General features: G+C 42.1%; 1 protein-coding gene across 1 annotated transcript in view; it reads right to left on the bottom strand.

Annotated features, from left to right (window-relative positions):
• Positions 1-22,758, bottom strand: part of RNF17 (ring finger protein 17) — a 785,154-nt gene that overhangs the window by 81,707 nt on the left and 680,689 nt on the right. Inside the window, 1 exon segment of the mRNA XM_030200280.1 lies at positions 5,723-5,839. Within this exon segment, the coding sequence (XP_030056140.1) occupies positions 5,723-5,839 (117 nt within the window).

The following is a 22,758-nucleotide window of genomic DNA, read 5'->3' as shown; positions in this document are numbered from 1 at the left end:
AATAATTCATAGCAGGTATATGATATCAAGTAAAAAGTATAACGTTCAATATTAACAATGTGGTGAAAGTAGTCAAATTAAAATTCAATATTGGCTTGTTCTGGTACAGTTTTAATGGTAAGACTTTATGAAGGATTCTTTTTATAAGTCTCTTTGAACAGGTTAGTCTTTAGTAGCTTTCGGAATCATACGTTGTTTTTATGGGATTCGGTAGTGTATTCCATTGTTGCATGCAGTTGTAAGAGAAGCTGGATGCGTAAACCGATTTGTACTTGAGTCCTCTACAGTTGGGGTAAAGGAGGTTTAAGGAAGTGCATGAAAAACTTTTTGTGTTCCTTGCTGGTAGATCTATAAGGTCTGACATATATATCGGGGCCTCTCCATGAATGATTTTATGAACCAAGGTGCAGATTTTGAATGAGATTCAGTCTTTTAGTGGGAGCCAGTGTAATTTTTCTCTGAGGGGTTTTGCACTTTCAAATTTCGCTTTTCCAAATATGAATCTGGCTGCAGTGTTTTGGGCTGTTTGGAGTTCCTTAGTGATTTGGGATTTACATCCGGCATAGATGGAATTGCAATAATCCAAGTGGCTTAACACCAGTGATTGCACCAAATTGCGGAATACCTGGTATGATTTTCTGGTATCCTGTAATGAGCTTTAATTCTGTGAGCATATAGAACTTTGTACGCATGTGCACATACACAGACAGGTGCTTATGTTCTGCTAGGGGCAGCCCAGTCACAGTACCGTTGTATTTATTTATTTAAAATATTTATAACCTGCCCGTCCACAGGGGGGTAGGGAGCAGAGGAACATCCATAAAACTTTTCAGGATACATAACCAAAATAACAAACAATACTTCAACAGCAACATATGTAATAAAACATCATAGACTTCTTAAAAGACAGGCATAATCAAACAATGAAATAACAAAACATAAATTCCAAACACTCCATGGAAGAAAGAGCAATCTTTTTCAGAGCAAAGCAGATAAATCTCATGGCCATTAATCACGCCTAAGTAGGGAAGCAAAAAACGTTTTCAGCTACTGTAGTTTTCCAGCAGCTATAATTATACAGGTAACTTGTTCCACTTAATTGGCCCTGCTAATAAAAAAGCTTGGTTTCTTCTTTCTAGTAAATGAAACTGCCTAAGAGTGGATGTAAAACCTGGGTTCTTTTGGACCTCAATAATCCAATCATACTAGGCTTGTAAATCTTTACCAATTAAATAATGTATTGTGGTTCCCCAATCAACAGCGGCTCAATGGATAAGGTTGAGCATATTTCACTCACCAAAGCACTACCAGCCAGTGGAAGAAGGTCAAAACTGATTTTATATGTTCAGATCTTCCAAATCCAGTCAGAGTTCTAGCTGCTGATTCCATAACTGCGTGCTCATGTAAGAGAAGGTAGTGGCATGCATCAGCTTGTATTTAAGTCCTTTGCAGTTGGGGTAGTGCAGGTTGAGAAATTTGCGGGATGATCTTGTGGTGTTTCTGGGAGGTAGGTCCACGAGGTTTAGCATGTAGATTGGGGCGTCTGTGTGAATGATTTTCTGTACAATCGTGCAGACCTTGAACGCAATGCGTTCCCTTAAGTGGGAGCCAGTGAAGTTTCTCTCTTAGGGGTTTTGCACTTTCATATTTAGTTTTTCCAAACATGAGTCTGTCGGCCTTAGTTCTGGGAAGTTTGGAGTTTTTTGATTGTCTGTTCCTTGTATCCGGCGTACAGTAGTCCAGATGACTTATTACCATTGATTGTACCAGGGTACGGAAGATGTATCTCGGGAAGAAAAGTTTTACTCTTGAGTTTCCACATGTTATAGAACATCTTTTTCGTTGTGTTTTTCACGTGGGTATCAAGAGTCAGATTTCGATCAATGGTGACTGCAAGAATTTTCAAGTCTTGTGAGACAGGAAGGGAACAGTATGGTGTGATTATAGTGGAGAAGTTTTTTGTGTTATGTTGTGAGGTGAGTACAAGACATTGCGTTTTTTTCTGCGTTAAGTTTTAGTTGGAATGCATCTGCCCATTTGTGCATTATTTGGAGGCGAGGAGTGGCCTAGCGGCCTAGTGGTTAGGGTGGTGGACTTTGGTCCTGGGGAACTGAGGAACTGAGTTCAATTCCCACTTTAGGCACAGGCAGCTCCTTGTGACTCTGGGCAAGTCACTTAACCCTCCATTGCCCCATGTAAGCCGCATTGAGCCTGCCATGAGTGGGAAAGCGCGGGGTACAAATGTAACAAAAATAAAATAAATAGATCATGTTTGAACGGGATGTAAATTGTGACGTCATCTGCATATATATAGGGGTTGAGGTTTTGATTGGCTAGTAGTTTGGCTAGTGGTATCATCATTAGGTTGAATAATGTTGGTGAGAGTGGGGATCCCTGGGGGACTCCACATTCAGGTATCCAAGGCGGTGATCTGTCCACGTTCGTTGTTACTTGGTATGATCTTGTGGTCAGGAATCCTTTGAACCATTTGAGAACTGTGCCTCCTACTCCGAAGTATTCTAGTATATGTATTAGTATATCATGATTCTTCACCGTGTCAAAGGCACTGGACATGTCAAATTGTAAGAGGAGGATGTTGTTACCAGTCGCAATTGCCTGTTTGAATGAGTTCATTGCGGACACTAGTTCAGTTTCGGTGCTGTGATTCGACCGAAAGCCTGATTGAGATTCGTGCAGAATTGAGTGTTTATTTAAGTATTCAGTAAGTTGTTTCGTCACTATGCCTTCCATGAGTTTGGTCATGAGTGGGATGGATGCTACTGGTCGATAGTTTGTTAAGTCCATTGTGCTTTTTTTCGCATCTTTTGGTAGCGGAGTGAGTAGGATGTTTCCTTTATCCGTGGGAAAGAGTCCATTTTGAAGTCTATGATTTACGTGGTTCGTGAGGTCTATTTTGAATTGTTTGGGTGCGGATCTTATTAGACTGTTAGGGCAGATGTCTAATTTGCATTGCGATTTGGCGTATTTTCCGAGCCAATATGAGATTTCATTTGATGAGAGCATGTCAAAGTCGGTCCATGATCGATCTGCTGGGCATTCTCCGGGTTTTGGATCTAGACATTCAAGGATATTTGTGTAGTCCGTTGTGTTGGTGGGTATCATGAGTCGGAGCTTTATGATTTTTTCATTGAAGTAGTTTGCAAGGTTGGTTGCTAATGGAGTATCTGAGTTGTTGGAGGTGACCTTGGTAATATTTAGAAGATCGTTCACGAGTGAGAAGAGTTTGTGTGTATCCTTGTAGTTTGGTCCTATTTTGGTGTTGTAATAGGTCCTTTTAGTTTGTCTGATAGTGTATTTGTATTTTCTTTGTAGTTGTTTCCAGTCTTTGTGTGTGTTGTCGTCTTTTTTCTTGCTACATGCCCTTTCTAATCTTCTGACCTGTGTTTTTAGTTCTTTCAATTCTTCATTAAACCATGGTATTCAGTTTTTTCTATGTGAGGTTCTGGAGTGGTGCTATGTTGTCTAGTATTGTTCTGCATCTGTTATCCCATTCTTGGAGAAATTGGGGTGAGTCTGTAGGTATTGTCCATTCGTCAGTGTAAAATTGTTGCCAGAATGTTAGTGGGTCTATTTTGCCTCTCGTAGTATATGTTTGTTGTTTTTGTTGTGTCTTTTTCGATCTCCAGTGGAGGGAAAGGTTTGCACTGTAGTGGTCGGACCATGGCCTGGCTGTCCGTTTTGTGTCTATTAGTGTGAGATTTGGTTCTGATGAGAATTTCTGGGTGATGATGTCTAGTGTATGTCCTTTGTTATGGGTGGGTTCTGTATTTGGCCAGTGGAGCTCCCATAGTTGCAGGAAGTCTTTGCATTCACGTACATTGTTTGAGTTAGTATCCTCAAGGTGAAGATTGATGTCTCCTGCTATGAGAAGGTTCTGGATGGAAACACAAGTGTTTGATATAAAGTCCAGAAAGTGCGTTTGTGAGTCTTGCCAATTGCCTGGGGGTCTGTAGAATAAGATTAGGTTTAGGTGGTCACGTAGGTTTGAGTGGTTGATTCTGACGGAGGCTATTTCGAGTTGGGGAAGTATAGATTCTGCTATTGTTGTGTCTGTGAATTGTGATTTACAGATTATTGCTATTCCAACTCCTCTTTTTCCTTCTCTTGTCCAGTGGGTAATTTTGTATCCTGGAGGACATAGTTCTAGTATTATTGGATCTTTGCAAAACACTCTGCTTGGACGGAAAGAGAAGGAACTGCAAAAATGTTCTCAATTAACCAAAATGTTGCTCTCGTCTTCTTGCCGTGTCAAGTCTATACAGTTGGACATTAAAACTTGGACACACTAAGCACTGTCAAAGAGACTTTTTTTTTTTTTTTGAGTCATCTTCATTATTTCCTGTGTGCTTTCGAGTGTGCAAAGATTAGTGTTCTTCTGTGTATACATCAAGTATACCTTAAAGCTTTCAAACAGGTAGAAAAAGCAACGGCCAAAGCCAGAAGGATGCTTGGGTGCATAAAGAGAGGCATGACCAGCAGGAAAAAGGAGGTGATAGTACCGTTGTATAAGTCTCTGGTGAGGCCTCATTTGGAGTACTGCGTGCAGTTCTGGAGACCGCACCTACAGAAAGATAAAAACAGGATGGAGTCGGTCCAGAGGGCGGCTACGAAATTAGTAAGAGGTCTTGAATACAAAAATTATAGGGGCAGGCTTATGAACCTCAACATGTATACGCTGGAAGAGAGGAGGGAGAGCGGAGACATGATAGAGACGTTTTAATATCTCAAGGGCATTTATGTACAGGAAGAGAGCCTTTTTCAAATGAAGGAGAGCTCTGGAATGAGGGGGCATATGACAAAGATAAGAGGGAATAGGCTTAGGAGTGACCTAAGGAAGTATTTCACAGAAAGGGTGGAGAAGGCGTGGAATGGCCTCCTGGTGGAGGTTGTGGAGTCAAGGACTGTTCCAGAATTTAAAAAGGCATGGGATAAGCATGTGGGATCGCTTAGGATCAGGAACAGGGGTTACAGAGGATGGGCAGACTAGATGGGTCATATGGCCTTTATCTGCCGTCATATTTCTATGTTTTTAAAGTACCTTATTGAAATCACTGGCCTGTTTCAGGGAAATGCCACGATGCAAAAATCAATACAGTGAAGGATGTACCTGAAAAAAATCCAAACTACAAGTGTAAAAGTGCAGTTCTAAATAAGCTGAAGTTATGCACCCAGGGATCTAAGACAATAAAAAAAAAAAAAAAAAAGAAGGCATACTATGTTGAAACATCTCATAAGTTACTACATAAGTAGAGAACAACAGGATAGAAAACAGGTTGAAAATGTGGGACTACATAAGCAAAATAGAGCCATCATAAAGGTACATTCATTCTTCAAGGTATAAAGGATAAGGAATAAATTTATATGTAAGGAAGTCTAGTAGTGTGTTGTAAACCACCTGCAAATGTTCAAAGCTTTCTTAAAGAAAACTCTTAGCACTAATATGACCCACAAGTGTGGCCCACTATTCCCAATTAGCTGAGAAAGTTTCTCTCTTGTTCTACTTTTGTGATATTCATGAAAAGAAAATCAAGAATGTAGTTAAGTCAAAATATTATTCTATGGAATGTTTATAAAATAAAAACTTTCAGACCTACAAAGGCTTCCCTGCACGGATAATCACATTACCTGAATAAAGTAAAAGACTGAATCATTTTGAATGTTCTGGTGATACGAGTGTAAAATGAAAATGAACACCACATACCTTATTAGGTGTCTCAATGTGTTTAACTGTTACAGGAAAAAGCTGTCCTGGGTAAGGCAGTGATGGCAACTTATATCGAGGTAAGAGAGGAGTCAAAAATCCAGGCAAAAGCAAGCCCTAAAAGAGATGACATATGTGTTGTCTCTGTTTGGTATAATGAAACCATCAGAATTCCTTCCACCCCCACTAGTCATTTCAGATGCACACAAATCATCAATCCAATTCCTAATTCTCCAACATCCTAATTATTAAAAGATTGTTTACAAAACAGTCCTTTCTGCCGACTTCTCCTATCAATGTACTAATTGGTGGAATCTTTTTCCAAGGGTTGTTAGATCTATACATAATTACAGTCACTTTCAGAAATTATTAAGAACTTTTATTTTCAAAACCTTCCTGCAACAAGATAATGGAAGACAGGAATAACCATTTTTAGGCAAAATGTTTTGAACTTTATCCTACATAACTGCTTATAATTTGATGTTTGTAAAACAATACAGCCTTGTAAAATAATTCAGAAACTAGTCATTGTAAAGTTTCATATGGCAGTATATAGAAGATTTACTCAACATTTTTCCGTTATTGGAAGATTTACAACTATAATATGTATGTACTGAATTGTCTAGATTTTAAGCCACATTGAACCTGAACTCTGAGATAATGGGGATACAAAAATCATTATAAAATAAAGGGATCTTTCTGATCTCAACTTTAGCAGACGGATCCTTCATGATCTAGTGTCCCTAGGCACATTTCCTTTTCCTTTCACCCATACACCAGTTAGGGTGTTTGTCACCCCCACCCTCTAGTTAAATGTCTAGAAACATACTGTCTGAATTTCTCCCCAAGGATCCTTTTTCCCATCACAAAGATGTAGCCCATCATTACAGTATAGCCTGTTATTTTTCCACGCATTACTCCATTCTCCTATGTATCTGAAACCTTATAGCAGGTGGAGAAGTGGCGGTGGTGGAGGATCCCCTTGAGAATGGTGACAGAAGTGTTCAGATGGGGGCTGGCAGGTATGAAATTAACTACCTCAGTTAAAACTGCTTTAAGTTGTTAGTAAAAAAAAAAACTAGGAAAACTCCTCCTTCCAAGGAGGATTTACTTCTTAAATTCAGCGCTTCAATATATAGATTTTCCCCTAGGGTGATGAGGCCTGGTATACTCTTGCTGGGCAGATAAAGGCCTAATGGTTTTGGGCCAAATTTTGGAGGATGAGAGAATGTTGAGATTTGAAGAATTGCATAAAATGTAAGGGATAAATAGCAAGGAGGATTGATTTTTTTTTTTGGGGGGGGGGGGGGGGGGGGAGTGGTGGGTTGCAAAGGAATTAAATACAAACAGTCATACGCTACTACTTTTGAGTACAAAAGCACACAGATCTGGAATGCACTACCCATGGCCCTGAAAAAAAATGGACAACCTAACCAGCTTTCGCAAATCTTTGAAGACACATCTCTTCAACAAAGCCTACTAAGGACATCCTCACTAACTATTCCCCAAACTACTCAGATGCATCTAAAACACCTCTCACAACACCTTACCTAGCACCTTGCATCTAAATTACCTACCTTAGCTTATTATCGACTGGATTTAAGACCATGTAATGACTGCATCATAACACTCTGTAAGCCACATTGAGCCTGCAAAAAGGTGGGATAATGTGGGGTACAAATGCAATAAATAATAATAATGGTGTTTAAGTTTACGGTGGAACTGTGTGTTAAGTCATTAGATATTTGAAATAAATTTTAAAGATTACAAATCATCACTGTCAAATTCTGAGCAAGTTGTAAAATCAGAACAAACATTATTTGAAATGTCTGTATGCAAATACCAATAAAATGTATGTAAATAAGATGGGAGAGTTTGAATATATTGCACTAAATGAAAAGACAGATATAATAGGCATCTCTGAGACCTAGTGGAAGGAAGATAACCAATGGGACACTGTCATACCAGGGTACAAATTACATCGCAATGATAGGGTGGATCAAATTGGTGGATGGGTAGAATTACAAGATAAGGAGGGCCATGAATCGAATAGACTAAAAATTCTGTAGGACATAAAACACATCTTATAATCCCTATGGAAAGAAACTCTATGTTTAAAGGGGAAAAGGATAGTAATAGGAGTGTACTACCGTTCACCTGTCCAGGATGAACAGATGCAGAAATGTTATCAGAAATTAGGGAGGTTAAACTGGGTAACACAATAATAAAGGGTGATTTTAATTACCCAATATTGACTGAGTAAATGTAACATCAGGGTATACTAGGGAGGTAAAATTCCTTGATGCAATCAAGGACTGCTTTATGAAGCAGCTGGCTCAGGAACCAACAAGAGGGGAAACAATTCTAGACCTAGTTCTTAATGGAGCGCATGATCTGGTGCAAGAGGTAAAGGTACTAGGCCACTTGATAAAAGTGATCATAACATGATCAGATCTGATATCATCTACGGACTAAGTACAAACAGGAAATCCAATATGTTAGCACCAAACTTTCAAAAAGGAGGCACTAATAAAATGAAGAGAATGGTAAAAATAGGAGCAGCTGCAAAGGTCAAATATTTACAGCAGGTGTGGATGCTAAATACCATCCCGGAAGCTCAGACCAGACATATTCAATGTATTAAAAAAGGAGGAAAAAAGGCCAAACAATAGCCGGCATGGTTAAAAAGTGGGTTGAAGGAAACTATTAGAGGTAAAAGAAAATTCTTCAGAAAAAGGAAGATGCGCTGAGGAAGACAGAGAGTGAGACTTTGAAAAGATTGCATTGGAAGCAAGAACGTATAGTAAAAACATTTTTTAGGTATATTAGAAGCAAGAAGCCAGTAAAAGAATCAGTTGGACCACTAGATGACCGAGGGGTAAAAGGGGTATTCAGGAATAACAAGGTCATAGCAGAGAGTAAATTAATTCTTTACTTCAGTCTTTACCAAAGATGATGTGGGAGAGACATCAGCGCCAGAAATGATATTCAATGCTGATGAGTCAGAGAAGCTGAAACAAATCTCTGTAAAACCTGGAAGATGTATTGGGACAATTTGACAAACTGAAGAGTAGCAAATTGCTTGGACCAGATGGTATACATCCCAGAGTACTCACAAAACTGAAAAATGAACTTGTAGAACTATTGTTAGTAATATGTAATTTATCTTTAAAATCAAGCATGGTACCAGAAAAATGGAGGGTGGCCAATGTGAAGCCAATTTTTAAAAAGGGTTCCAGAGGTGATGACAACTGTGCCAGGCAAAATGGTAGAGACTATTATAAAGAACAAAATTACAGAGTATATAAACAAGCATAGATTAATGAAACAAAGCCAACTTGGATTTAGTGAAGGGAAATCTTGCCTCATCAATCTCTGAAGGGGTGAATAAACATGTGGATAAAGGTGAGCTGGTTGATATTGTGTATCTGGATTTTAAAAAGGCATCTGACAAAGTATCTCATGAAAGACTCCTGAGGAAATTAGAAAGTCATGGGATAGGAGGTAATCTCTTACTGTGGATTAAAAACTGGTTAAAAGACAGAAAACAGAGCAGGGATAAATGGTCAGTATTCTCAATGAAGAAGGGTAGATAGTGGGGTTCCCTGGGGTCCAGAGATGGGAATAACTAGGGAGGTAATTAAGGGGTCCTTTTATCGAGCTGCGGGAAAAAGGCCCTGCAGTAGCGGTAGGGACTATTTTTCCAGCGCGTCAGGGCCCTTTTTACTGCAGCGGGTAAAAAGCCCCAAAAACAAAATGGCCATGTGGTAAGAAACCCATGTGGCACGGAGCCTTTATCGACACCCATTGAGGTGGCAGTAAAGGCTCCTGTGGTAATTAGGCAGTGCGTGGCGATGCCCGATCACTGCTGGGCTACTGCTGTTTAACAATTTCCAAGATTCCTCCCCCTCCCCCCCCCCAAAGAAATGGCACATGCTCAACCCGGAACTACTGCCGGTGGCTGCATTGGGCTGGCGGTAGTCCTGGAATAGTGAGCGGTAAGCTCTAAATTTGCTGATGACACAGTTATTCAAAGTTGTTAAATCACAAAAGGACTGTGAAAAATTGCAAGAGGACCTTATGAGACTGAGCAGCAAAATGACAGATGACATTTAACCTACTGTACACCGCCTTGGATGAAATCTCTTTATAAAGGCGGGTAATTAAATAAATCCCAATAATGTGAGCAATTGCAAAGTGATGGATGTGGGAAACAGAAACTCAAACTATAGCTATGTAATGCAAGGTTCTATATTAGGAGTCATTGCCCAGAAAAAGGATATAGGTGTCATCGATGACAATATGTTGAAACTCTCTCAGTGTACAGTGGTGGCCAAGAAAGCAAATAGAATGTTAAGAATTATTAGGAAAGGAATGGAAAACAAAAATGAGAATGTTATAATTACATTTTACATTACAATGCATTTCTATACTGCTGAATCTACCAGGTTCTTAGCAGTTTACAATATTAAAGAAGAACCAAGACAATCACTTGGGAAGTTTAGATTAAAACCAAAACCACCTCTTCGTTTAGATTAAATAAATTTCTTGAAAAGACAGGTCTTTGTTATCCTTTTCTTTAAGACTAAACAAGGATAAAGATCACTCCAAAGCCTAGATGCTTGAACTGCGAGGTCTGTCACAATTTAAATCTCTTAACTCTCTTACTAGAAGGACAAGCAAAAAATGAATTATAACAAGATCTTCTATCCCCAATTCTGGAGCAAATTCTAAATCATCTAATATACAAGTTGGACATTCACAATTTAAAACCTTGTATAACAAAAGAATTTAAAGATGATCCTCACCTCTACAGGTAACCAATGCAATTCAACAAAACATAGTAACATAGTAAGTGACTGCAGATAAAGACCTGTACGGTCCATCCAGTCTGCCCAACAAGATAAACTCATTTTACTTGATATGAGATACTTTATATGTATACCTGAGTTTGATTTGTCCTTGCCATTTTCAGGGCACAGACCGTATAAGTCTGCCTACTACTCTTCTTGTACTAAAAGTTCTGAAGCTAACGTCAAAGTCCCTTAAGTATTAGGTTTATTGCTTATTTTGTCTTGATTTACTTGTTCTATTATTTTTTCTGAATGCCAATTTATCTTTTATTGCATAAATGTAAATTTGAAAATTCATAAAAAAAAGCCCATCCCTATCTATTCATCCACCCAGATCCATTCCATCCCCACAATTTCCTCCATCCCTGCCCATATCCACAAAGAAGCCCTAAGTGCTCCTGGAGCACGGCCCACATCTGCTTATTGAGGTTCAACATCGGGAAAGGCTGGAGAGTTGGGTCAGAGACAGCCTGCTGAACCACCGGTGTCAACTCGGGTACCTGGTCCTGGCTTAATGGAGACCTCTATGCCGGCACTCCTCCCAGTGCCAAGGCTTCTCAGGTACTGGATCTCTCGGTGCCCTGGTGCTCCTGACACCATGTGTCAAGGGGGATTGATTCTTCTTGGGTTTTACCCAATGTCAAGCATAGAAAACACTCGGTGCCAATAAGGATGTTGTCGAATCCTCATGCATCCTTGGTGTCGAGTCCAATGCAGACCGGTCCCGAGGTCCCTGCATAATGGTCGTCTTCGAAGCAGGTGTCCACTCCCAGTGTCGGACATAGATCTAGCAGCCATGGGGATCGATGCACCCTATGCCAGTGCAAGAACCAATGTCGATGTTGGTGATTTGGACCGGAGTCCAAAACTTTTCGCCTTTTGAGCCTCTCTGGACTTGTGTCCTTTTCTGGATACGCAAACAAAGAACACAGTTGGTCGAGTTATGGTCTGGCCCAAAACACTGGATACACCAGTTATGGCCGTCAGCCCCAGAGATGGTCCAACTGCACAGAGCACAGTGCTTGAAGCCACTGGGAACCTTTGATGACATGGAAGGGAAAACAGCTGTGGCCAAATCAAATGACTATGGTGATACAAAAAGGGGCAAATCATTGAAAAAATAAAGAGGAAAAACTAAGAGGGCTTTGTGAGCACCAGAAAAATAAAGGAAAAAAACAGGCAAAAAAAAAAAACACCTTAAAACTATAAGGGAAGGAAGAAAAAATATCCCAAAGAGGGGGGAGGGGAAAGCAATTTTGGACACACACACAACCCCCCCCCCCCCCCATGAGGGAAGGCGCAAAAAAAGCACACACATGCTGTGAGGAGCTGTGACAAACACGTTCTCTCCTGTGGATGAGAAGAGACTGATGGCCCTTTACTCGTGCATGCATGTGTGGTGGGAGAACTGCGGTGAACTCAAAGATATATTACACTAGTGTTCCGCACCGGGTGCCGTGGATGACATCACCCGCATGAGGGAATGAACTGGCTTGCTTGATCTTGGAGAATTCACAGTACCCTGGCCGCCACAGATCATGCAGGTGTATGTTCTGGCCAATATTTAGCTGGGACTTGATTAAAACATTTGTACCCTGATACCCTCAACCACTCACTACCAAAAATAAAAGGTAGGCCTGGGCCCTCATTCCTGGCCTATCTTGCAGAGTCCTTGGTTGGTTCAGTGGTGAATGGGCAGGAGCAATGCCTATTTGTTCCTACCCAGGTCTAAGACAGCTAGAAAATGGTTGCTATGACCTCTGGTGGTAGCCATGCAGTACTTCAATGAATCCAACGTCCCTGCCATTAAATTTGACGACTCCTGAGAGGAAAAACATAATGAATAGTGTCCTGTCTGGAAACGTGAAAGAAGTGGGAAACTACAGGCCAATAAGCTTCACGTCAGTGGTAGGAAAATCTTGACAAACGAATCTGATTATTCGAATGGGTGACCAAAGAATGGATGAAGGACATGCGCTAGATGTAATCTACTTGGATTTCAGCAAAGCCTTTAGTACAGTTCCTCACTGTAGACTTACGAATAAGTTGAGAGGGCTGAACTTAAGACCCAAAGCGGTGAACTGGATTGGAAACTGACCAACAGGTGACAGAGGAAAGAAAGGCAAGTACTGGAGTGCCCCAGGTATTGGTACTGGGGCTAATTCTGTATATTTTTTGAGAGACATTTCTGAAGAATTAGAAGGAAAAGTTTTCCTTTTTGCAGATGACATGGAGATAGCAAATAAAGTGGATACGCTGGAGGGAGTAGAAACCATGAGAAGATATTTCTAAAAACTAGAATAGTCAAAGGTCTGGTGGTTAAAATTTAATTACTAAACTCTGGAAAAATAAATCCCAGGCCACTATGCTCAATAATAAATCCTAATTTAAGCACAGTTAAAAAAGTTTTTGTGGCCATTATGATATACAAGGAGATGCCGAATTGGCAGGACTAATTAAACCTGTGGATTCTGGAGTTGTACAATTTCAAGACTCAAAAGGATACGCCTTGGTGGCGGGTTCAACTGAAACTGTAAATCTTGAAGATTTGAGATGCATTTTGTCAGTGTTCTCAACCAGAAGTGAAGTCAAGAGACCCTGGGTTTTACTTCTACAGGATGTCTATTTTAGAACTGGAACAGGGAGTTTTTCCAGGTAAGTAAAAGAGCTCTTGTGTTTATTTCAATATAAAAACACATCGGGATTGAGATGGAAGTGTTGAAAAGTCAGGTTTATGAAGTATATATTTGTGTGTAGCGTAATAAAAATGATTTCAGATTTGTAAATCCTGTGCCAATTGATGCATATCATTTTATTCTATTAGGGATTATTGAGTTTATGTGTTTTAACTGTGCCTAATTTAGGGCTAAAATTTAATGTCAGGAAGTGCAGAGTGATGCACATGGGGTGCAGAAATCCAAAGATGTACCAGATAGGAGGAGAGAGACTGATAAGCATAGCTCAGGAGAGGGACCTTGGGATGATGGTGTCCAAGGATCTCAAAGTGAAAACAATGCGACAAGGCAGTGACCACAGCCAGAAGGATGCTAGGCTATATAGACAGGGGTATAACCACCAGGCGAAAGGTGTCAATGCCCCTGTACAAGCCATTGGTGAGGCCCCATTTGGAGTACTGTGTTCAGTTTTGGAGGCTGTATCTTGCTAAGAACGTAAAAACACTTGAAGCGGTTCAGAGAAAAGCAATAAAAATGGTAAGGGGTTTGTGTCACAAGATGTATGAGGAGAGACTGGAGGATCTAAACGTGTTACCTTGGAGGAAAGGACAGACAGGGGTCATATGATACAGATATTCAAATATTTGAAAGGTATTAATCTACAAACCTTTTTCAGAGACAGGAAGACAAAAAAATGTCAGGAAGTATTTTTTATAGAGAAGGTGGTAGATACCTGGAATGCCCTCCCGTGGGAGGTGGTGAAAATGACAATGGTAACTGAATTCAAAAATGTGCGGGATAAACACAAAGGAATCCTGTATAGAAGGAAAATGTGCGGGATAAACACAAAGGAATCCTGTATAGAAGGTATGGCACCAAAAAAGCTCAGTGGTGATTAGATGGCAACACCAGTAGCTTGGCAGACTTCTTTGGTCTGTGCTCTGTTTGTGGCTGGACAGATTCAGCTTCAGTAGCTCGTGAACTAGGCCAGTGATAAGACAGATTTGATGGCCTGGAGTGGGGCTTTGATGACAAAAGTTGGAGAGCAAGTCCAATGTTGGGCAGACTTCTTTGGTCTGTGTCCTGAAAATGGCAAGGACAAATCAAGATCAAGTATACACACTTGGAGGGGCATAATCGAACGCGAACGCCCATCTCCATGGGTGTCTATGTCTGAAAACGGGTATGTGAAGAGGCGGGGCAGACCGTATTATCGAAAATGATGGGCGTCCATCTTTCATTTCGAAAATACGGTTTGCACGGACCAAATGCCATGGATTTGATCCCTTCTGAGATGGGCGTTTTTTTTTTTTTTTTGCGATAATGGAAACTAAAAACGCCCAGCTCAGAAACATCCCAATCCAAGCCATTTGGTCGTGGGAGGGACAAATGTACAACACTACCATAGCTCTTAGGAGTGAAGGGGGCAACTACATGTGGGTACAGTGGGTTTTAGAGGCCTCCCATTTACCACAAGTGTTACGGGTGGGGGGGGGGGGGGGGGGGGGGGGGGGAATGGGCCTGGGTCTGCCTGCCTGAAGTGCACTGCAGTACCCACTAAGAGTACTCCAGGGACAGGACTAGCTGCTGCTGTATAACCTTGGCACAGCAGTTCACACCTGATGACTAATCTCGCTGAAAACGTCCTTTATTTGAATAAGCACCTTTACTCACAGTTAACTGCAGGTCAGTCTGGCAACTGGCGAGACAGTCTGGCAACGAGTCTCGCTGGTACTGAGATTAGCAATAGGTCCGAGCTGGCAGAATGGTGTACAATGCCCTCTTTCAGCAACATTCAAGGTAAGAACTAAGTGCTGTAACGTGGCTAACACATGAAAGGGATCTAAAAGTGTCTTACACAAATGGCCACTACCTCATGGACTACCGGAAACAAAACAGGGCACACACTGACCCAGTAAGCAGAGGGAAAAGCACCATGGGAGTAGAGCCTACCAACTACCAACATCGTGAGCATTTAACACAAGCTAGTGGAATCATGGAGCCCAATACCCTACACCCACCACAATGCATTGCTGATGTGACTCTGCAGTGCCCTTAACAGAAAAGGTCTCACACTCACCCGAGACCCACATCAGAACCAGGGAAAGGCTGTCAGAGGATAGAACACATTCTGCTGTCATGGAGGTGGGTACAGCATTTGAAGCTGGCATACAGGCTGGGAAAAAAGTTTGTAAAGTGGGTTTTTTTGGTTGGAGGGGGTTAGTGACCACTGGGGGAGTCAGGGGTGGTCATCTGGTCAGTTGGGGCACTTTTTTGGAACTTGGACCTGAAAAAAAAGGGTCCAAATAAAGCGGACCAAATTCTCGTCAAAAACGCCCTTGTTTCGATTATCAGCTAAAGATGCCCATCTCTCCTCGGCCGATAACCACGCCCCAGTCCCGCCTTTGCCACACCTCCGACACGCCCCCGTCATCTTTGTTTGTCTCCGTTGAGGATGCCTAAAATCGGGTTTCGATTATACCGATTTGGGCACCCATGGGAAATAGACGCCCATCTCCCGATTTGGGTTGAAATATGGGCGTCTTTCTCTTTCGAAAATAAGATGATCAATAGAAATCAAACAAAATAAAACATGGAAAAGAAAATAAGATGATACCTTTTTTATTGGACATAACTTGATACATTTCTTGATTAGCTTTCGAAGGTTGCCCTTCTTCCTCAGATCGGAAATAAGCAAATGTGCTAGCTGACAGTGTATATAAGTGAAAACATTCAAGCATTACTATGACAGTCTGACAGGGTGGGAGGAGGGGGGTGGGTAGGAAGTATGCATGGGGACATCAAAGCATATCATTGATATTCTAACAGGGTGGGTGTGGATAGGTGAGGGGTGGGGGTGATCAACAGAGACATACAGCTTTATGGTTTATAATGGGCTAGGAACCCCAGATCCTTGTTAAGTCCTTTCTGTTGGGTGTTAAAATATTCAATCATTCTGACTTCAAAGGTCTTACGTTCTTGTATGGTTTTAAAGTTACCTTTGAGGATTCTCACTGTGAAATCACTGGTGCGTGTCCTGGTCCTGTAAAATGTTGACCAACAGGCATGGGAACCCTGCTGGCACCAGTATTGGTCATATGATGTCTATGTAAATTGAATCTTGTCTTAAGCATCTGGCCTGTTTCTCCAATATAGCATCCTTCGTTACATTTTTTACACTGAATGATATATACCACATTGGAAGATGAGCAAGTGAAAGATCCCTTTATGTTGAATATCTTTCCTTTGTGGATGACTTTGGGGTCCTGTGAAATATTTTGGCATAGTTTGCAACTGGATAAATTACAGGGAAGTGTGCCCTTCTGTTCCTTTTCAGTCTGTGAAGGAAGTTTACTTCTGATTAGCTTGTGTTTTAAATTGGGTGGCTGTCGGGAGGCCAGTACTGGTGGGGATGGGAATATCTCTTTCAGTAATTCATCCTCCTGGAGTATAGGTTGTAGATCTCTTATGATTTTATGAAAATAAGATGGATAGTATCATATTATAATTTATCCTATGCGTTTATCTTGGTGGGCAGACTGGATGGACTGTACAGGTCTTTAACCTGCAGACTGATGCCACTCTCCATGCCCCACAGCAGGAGTAGCGTTTAACAGTCTCAACTGCCACAAAAATCAATAGAGAAACAAAGCCATGCCTAATTAAGAGCAGGTAGTAATAAAAAATTACTGCTAGGTTTAACAGAACTCTACCCCTTCCTAACAGGCAGCCACATACTACAGAGAACCGCTGTGTTTTGTGGGTTTAAAAAAATATTTTGTGAGGAAGGAGGTCAGCGGCAAGGGGGGGGGGGGGGGGGGGTCCTGGCACCACCAGGTATACCCCAAGGTAGGCACCAGCAGTAGCCTAAATACCCCTAGGCTCAACTGAACTAGAAATCCAGATAAGCAGCCAATTTCCACCGAAGAGCTCAGAAGCTGCTGTTGCGGAGGCAGTATACCACTTAATGGAAATAGACGAATACTAATTGACCTAGCCGCTTACTGTCCTATATGAGAGTTTTGTTGTCCTCTACCCTCCACCTGCTGGTAGATGGTCATGACCACAATTTCTGGACTAATCTGCTGCTTTTAAGGAAAATTATGTTTAAAAAACACCATCCCAGTACAGACCCTTGCAACACTATTTATTGCCCTCCATTCAGAAAACTGGCCATTTAACCTTACTCTCTTTTAACCAGTTTTCAATCCACAAGAGAATGCTGTCTCATATCCCATGGCTTGTAAATTCTCAGGAATCTTTCATGAGGGACGTGTCAAAATGTTTTCTAAAAATCTAGATATTCATCAACTCGCTCACCTTTATTCACAAATTTATTCACACCTTAAAAAAATGTAGCAAATTGAAGAGGCAGGATTTCCTTTGGCTGAATCCATGTTGGCTGTCCAATTAAACCATGTTTGTCTATATGTTTGGTAATTTTCTTTATAATAGTTCGTACCATTTTTCCCAGTACTGACAGCAGGTTCACCAGTTTGTAGTTTCCAATAGGACCCCTGGAATCTTTTTTAAAACCTGGGGTTCACTAGTCAATCTTCAGGTAATGCGGACAATTTTAATGACAAGTTACAGATTACCAACAGTAGATTTGCAATTTCATTTTTTTAGCTCTTTCAGTATCTTGGAGTGTAAACCCTCTGGTCCAGGTGATTTACTCTTCTTTAACTTGTCAATTTGGCTATATCACATCTTCCAGGATAGCTTACATTTATTTCAGTTCCTCCGTACTGTCACCTTTAAATACCATTTTTGGTGCTGGTAGTTCTCTTATATTTTTCTCAGTAAAGACTGAAGCAAAGATCATTTAGTCTCTGCTATGGTCTTGTCATCCTGGGTATTCCTTTTAGTCCTGACACCCTCATAGGCTTTCTGCTTCTCACGTACTTGAAAAAGCTTTTGCTCCTATAGTAACCTTCTTTTAGAATTCTCTTTTAGCTGCCTTTAGCAATGCTTTGCATTTAACTTGTCAGTGCTTATGCTGATTTCTGTTTTCTTCATTTGGATCCTTTTTTGCAAAGTGTTCTTTTGGTTCTTTTTTTTTTTTTTGAAAATTTCTTTATTGCATCATGGAGACAAATATAAACATCTGCTGCCACCTGCAGCTCACCGTCATTCAGTACATTGCAATCAAAAGAACAACAGTACAGATTGTGCACCTACAAAACATATGTATTGGTCCCCATGTGCTTTTGTGTTTCCTCCCATATTAATCCCCTTGTGGTTGAGATCCCCCCCTCCCCTCTTTTACCCTCCCTCCCTCCTCCTCCCCTATCTGGCTATCCTTTGCTTTGCAAATCAGGGTCTGGTGCCATGAGCAGGTCCCGCGCTCTTCCCCATATATCTTTGTACTGGCGATTGCCGAGCGCTGTTGTAAATTTTAGTGTCATATTCACCCACTGGGCCATTTCCTTCATTTGATCCTTCCACCGATCCAAAGGTGGAGGCTCAGTATCAACCCAAGCTTGTAAAATGCATTTCTTCACCAATAATGCAGTCAACAGCACAAATTTACACTGAGCTACACCCAGTCCTTGTTGTCCAAGAGATTCCCTACAGCCCTTCAGAATAGCTGAATACTTCCACTCCATTTCACGCTGTAACGTCTTTTCAACTACTTCCAGCGCTCCTACCCATAGCTTATGTAGGCTCGGGCACTCCATAAATGAGTGCAGGAAGCCTCCCACACTTTTCCCACATTTGTTGCAAACATCATCCTCCCACATCCCCATGACCTTGCCTCTCTCTTTAGTTATATGTACTCTATATAAGATCCTGTATTGTATATCCTGTAGGGCTGCATTTGGTGTAATCTTACTTAACCCCCCAAAGACTGTGCCCAGCCGTTTCACAGATATCTCCTCACCTGTGTCCCTACTCCAAATCTCTGCTAACTGCTGTATATGTAGCGCCTCCTGTGATTCCCTGACTAATTGGCACCATTGTGACAGTCTATTTAGCTTGGGCGGGATTTGCAAAAACATTTTGTCTAGTTGCGTGAAATGCACCCGTTCTCGGCTCCTGCGTTCCACACTCAGCACATAGTCTCTAATTTGAAGGTATGCAAAGAATTGCGATCCCGGCAATTGCAATTCATCCCTAACTTCGATGAACGTTGGGAAAGCCTCCTCTTCCGTTTTCCTAAATTGCCCTATAAATCTGCACCCCTTTTCACGCCATTCACTAAATACTGATACCCCTTGGCCTGCCGGAAAGGCCATGTTACCCGTTAAGGGTAGAAATGGGCTAGCTCCTCGCACTGTACCGCCCTGTCCCCTCCACCATCTCCAGGCCCTCTGCAGCGCTGCCACATATGGGTTATTCACTATCTTTTTGGCTCCTGTCACCGCCCATGACTCCAATACTGCAAACGGGTCATTCTGGCCGCACCAACTCTCCCAGAAGCCCGTAGTGGCATAAAAACTCTCTCCCGACTGCAGTTCATGAATCCACAGCAGCAGCGCTGCCACATTATATGTTCTTAAGTCTGGTAACTTTTGACCTCCCTGTTTGCGAGTATGAGTGAGCTTCACAAAGGAAATCCGTGACCGTTTCGCTCGCCAAATAAAAGTACTTATCACACTTCTATACAGACTATCCTCCTTCCTCCGTACCCATAAAGGAAGCATTTGTAAGGGGTATATTAGTTTAGGCAACATTACCATCTTAACCAAAGCAATCCGACCCATGAAGTTTACAGGCAAGTCTTTCCACCTGCCGCAAAGCCGTTTTACTTCCTCCACTCGGTCTGCCACATTCTTTTTGTACATCCAGCTCTGATCTACGCTTAAGAACACCCCTAAGTATTTAATGCCCTTTTGGGCCCACATCAAAGGAAACTCCCCATGTGTTCTACATGTGCAGGGATCACTAATAGGCAACGCTTCAGACTTCCCAAAGTTGATACTAAGCCCGGAAAATTCCCCGTATTCCTTAATGATATCCATCACCAGTGGTAGTGTTTGAGACGCCTTATCCAGCATCAAAAGCATGTCGTCGGCAAACAAATTTATTCTGTGCTCTACACCCCCTACTCGTATCCCTGTTAGTCTGGGTTCTTGCCGTATTTTAGCCGCCAGGGGTTCCAGTGTCAGAATAAAAAGTAACGGTGACAACGGGCACCCCTGCCGGGTACCACCCCTTAAGGGAAAGCATCCGTAAGGGAATCATTTATAATAATCTGCGCCGTTGGGTTATTATACAAAGCTCTGATCCATTGTAAGAACTCCCCCTGAATACCAAAGCGCCTCAGGATCCAGAATAAGTATTCCCACACTACTTTGTCGAATGCCTTCTCAGCATCCAAGCTGGCCAATATAGCATCTCCTGCTCTCCCCCTACCCTCAAGTAGCACTCGGCTTACTTTTAAGATATTGGCCGACGCGTATCTTCCCTTAACAAAACCCACCTGGTCGGGGTGAACTAAATAGGGAACCACCTGGCTCAGTCGATCCGCCAACACCGCCGCCAGCAACTTAAGATCTTGATTGAGCAGCGAAATGGGTCTATAGGATCCAACCTGCTCTCCATCTTTCCCTGGCTTGGGGATGACTGTGATATGTGCATGGTTCAGCACGGGTCCCATCCCGCCCACTTCCTTCACCTCATTACACATGAGAATAAGGGGTTCGATGAGTAGATCCTGCAGAATCTTATAAAATTCTGTCCCTAGACCATCTGGCCCTGGGGCTTTGGCCAGCTGCAAGCGTTTTATTACTCGCTGTATCTCTTTCCCTTGTAGTGGTGCGTCCAGCATCTCTTTCTGGCTTTCAGTTAACGAGGGTAAGTTTACAGCCCTAAGGAACTCTATACACTTTTCCTCTGAGAAAGGGCCCGCTTTGTAAAGTGTTGTATAATAGCGCACAAATTCCCTTTCTACTGCCATTTGGTCTGTAGTTACTGTCCCCTCTACTTCTCGGATCTTACCTATGTACTGCTTCCCCGATCTCTGCCTCACCAAGGCTGCTAAAAGTTTACCTGTTTTATTCCCCCATTGGTGCAGCTTATACTTATATAATTTAATATTGTATAACGCTCCTGCATCCAATATCTCCTGCATTGCCTTCCTACACTCTGCATATGTCTGTCTATTATATTCTGTGGGAGAGATGATGAGAGCTCTGCGCGCTTCCCGTAATCTCCCGGACACCTCTGTAAGTTGAGAGCCTCGCCGCTTGTTCTGCGAGGCAACATAGGAGATAACCCTGCCTCGGAGTACAGCCTTCGCTGCTTCCCAATAAATTCTCGGGCTTACCGACTGGGCATCATTCTCAGCGACGTAGTCTGTCCAGCTCTGCCTCAAGTAAGTTTTAAATTCTCTACTCTGGTACAGAGCCGGATTCATACGCCATCTTGCCGGCCTCTTCCTCTCCCCCCACCGCATTTCAGCCCACACTGGGGCATGGTCAGATACATCTGGCTCCCCAATTCCAGTCTGTTCTACTATCAAGCTGACTGAGTGGGACACAAGCAGGTAGTCAAGACGCGAGTGAACTCCATGCGGGTGTGAGAAAAAAGTGTAATCATGCTCTTCTAAATGTTGGAGGCGCCAAATATCCACCAGTCCCAGCTCATTCATAAGTAAATTCACCCCCTTTTCTTCATGTCCCCGCCCCACTTTCTTTGGGGGTTTGCAATCTATAGAGGGGTCACTTGTAATGTTGAAATCCCCTCCTACAATAAGGTGATATTCATCAAAGGCTACTAATTTAGCTATCAAAGCGGTAAAAAACTTATGAGAATAAACATTTGGTGCGTATACACTACACAGTCCCACCTTGATACCTTGCAAGGATCCTGTCACTATTACAAAGCGCCCTTCCGGATCTTGATACATCTTATGTAAACTAAATGCGATTGTTTTCCTTATTAGTATGGCTACTCCCCTTTGCCTACCATTGTATGCTGCAAAATATATGTCTCCCACCCAGTCTCTTTTCATCTTAAGATGTTCCACTTTACTTAAGTGTGTTTCTTGTATCAGTGCCACATCGGCCTTTTGCCTCTTGAGCGCCTGTAGTACTTTTGTCCTCTTTATTGGTGAGTGCACCCCATCTACATTTAGTGACACAACTTTTAGGTTAGCCATTCAGCTATCTGTTGATAATTTCTAAATTCACCAATACTTTGTATATCTCTATCCAGAGGCCCCCCAGCTAGACCTCCAGACCAAGCTTGTTGTTTGGCATCTATGTGTAAAGTTATGGGTTCTCTTCCCCTTTCAATCTTGACCTTCCAGCTCCCCGATATGCTGTTACGCGTGATATTAATAGCCAGAACTGTCCCCAGTCCCCCCTCCCTATCATTATCTCCCCCTTTACTCCCCCCCTTCCCACCCTCCCTTCCCTCATCAATCATTACATTCCAATTTCCCAACACACACACTCCCATCCATACAATCCATAACCATAACATTTCCTTCCCCCTACCACTAACTCCCCCGCACTCACAACCCCCGCCTCCCCTAATAATTTGCACTCTCCCGTTCTCA

This window comes from Microcaecilia unicolor, chromosome 4, assembly GCF_901765095.1.
Source record: "Microcaecilia unicolor chromosome 4, aMicUni1.1, whole genome shotgun sequence".
NCBI lineage: Eukaryota > Metazoa > Chordata > Amphibia > Gymnophiona > Siphonopidae > Microcaecilia > Microcaecilia unicolor.
This window is presented reverse-complemented; position numbering and strand designations above follow the sequence as displayed.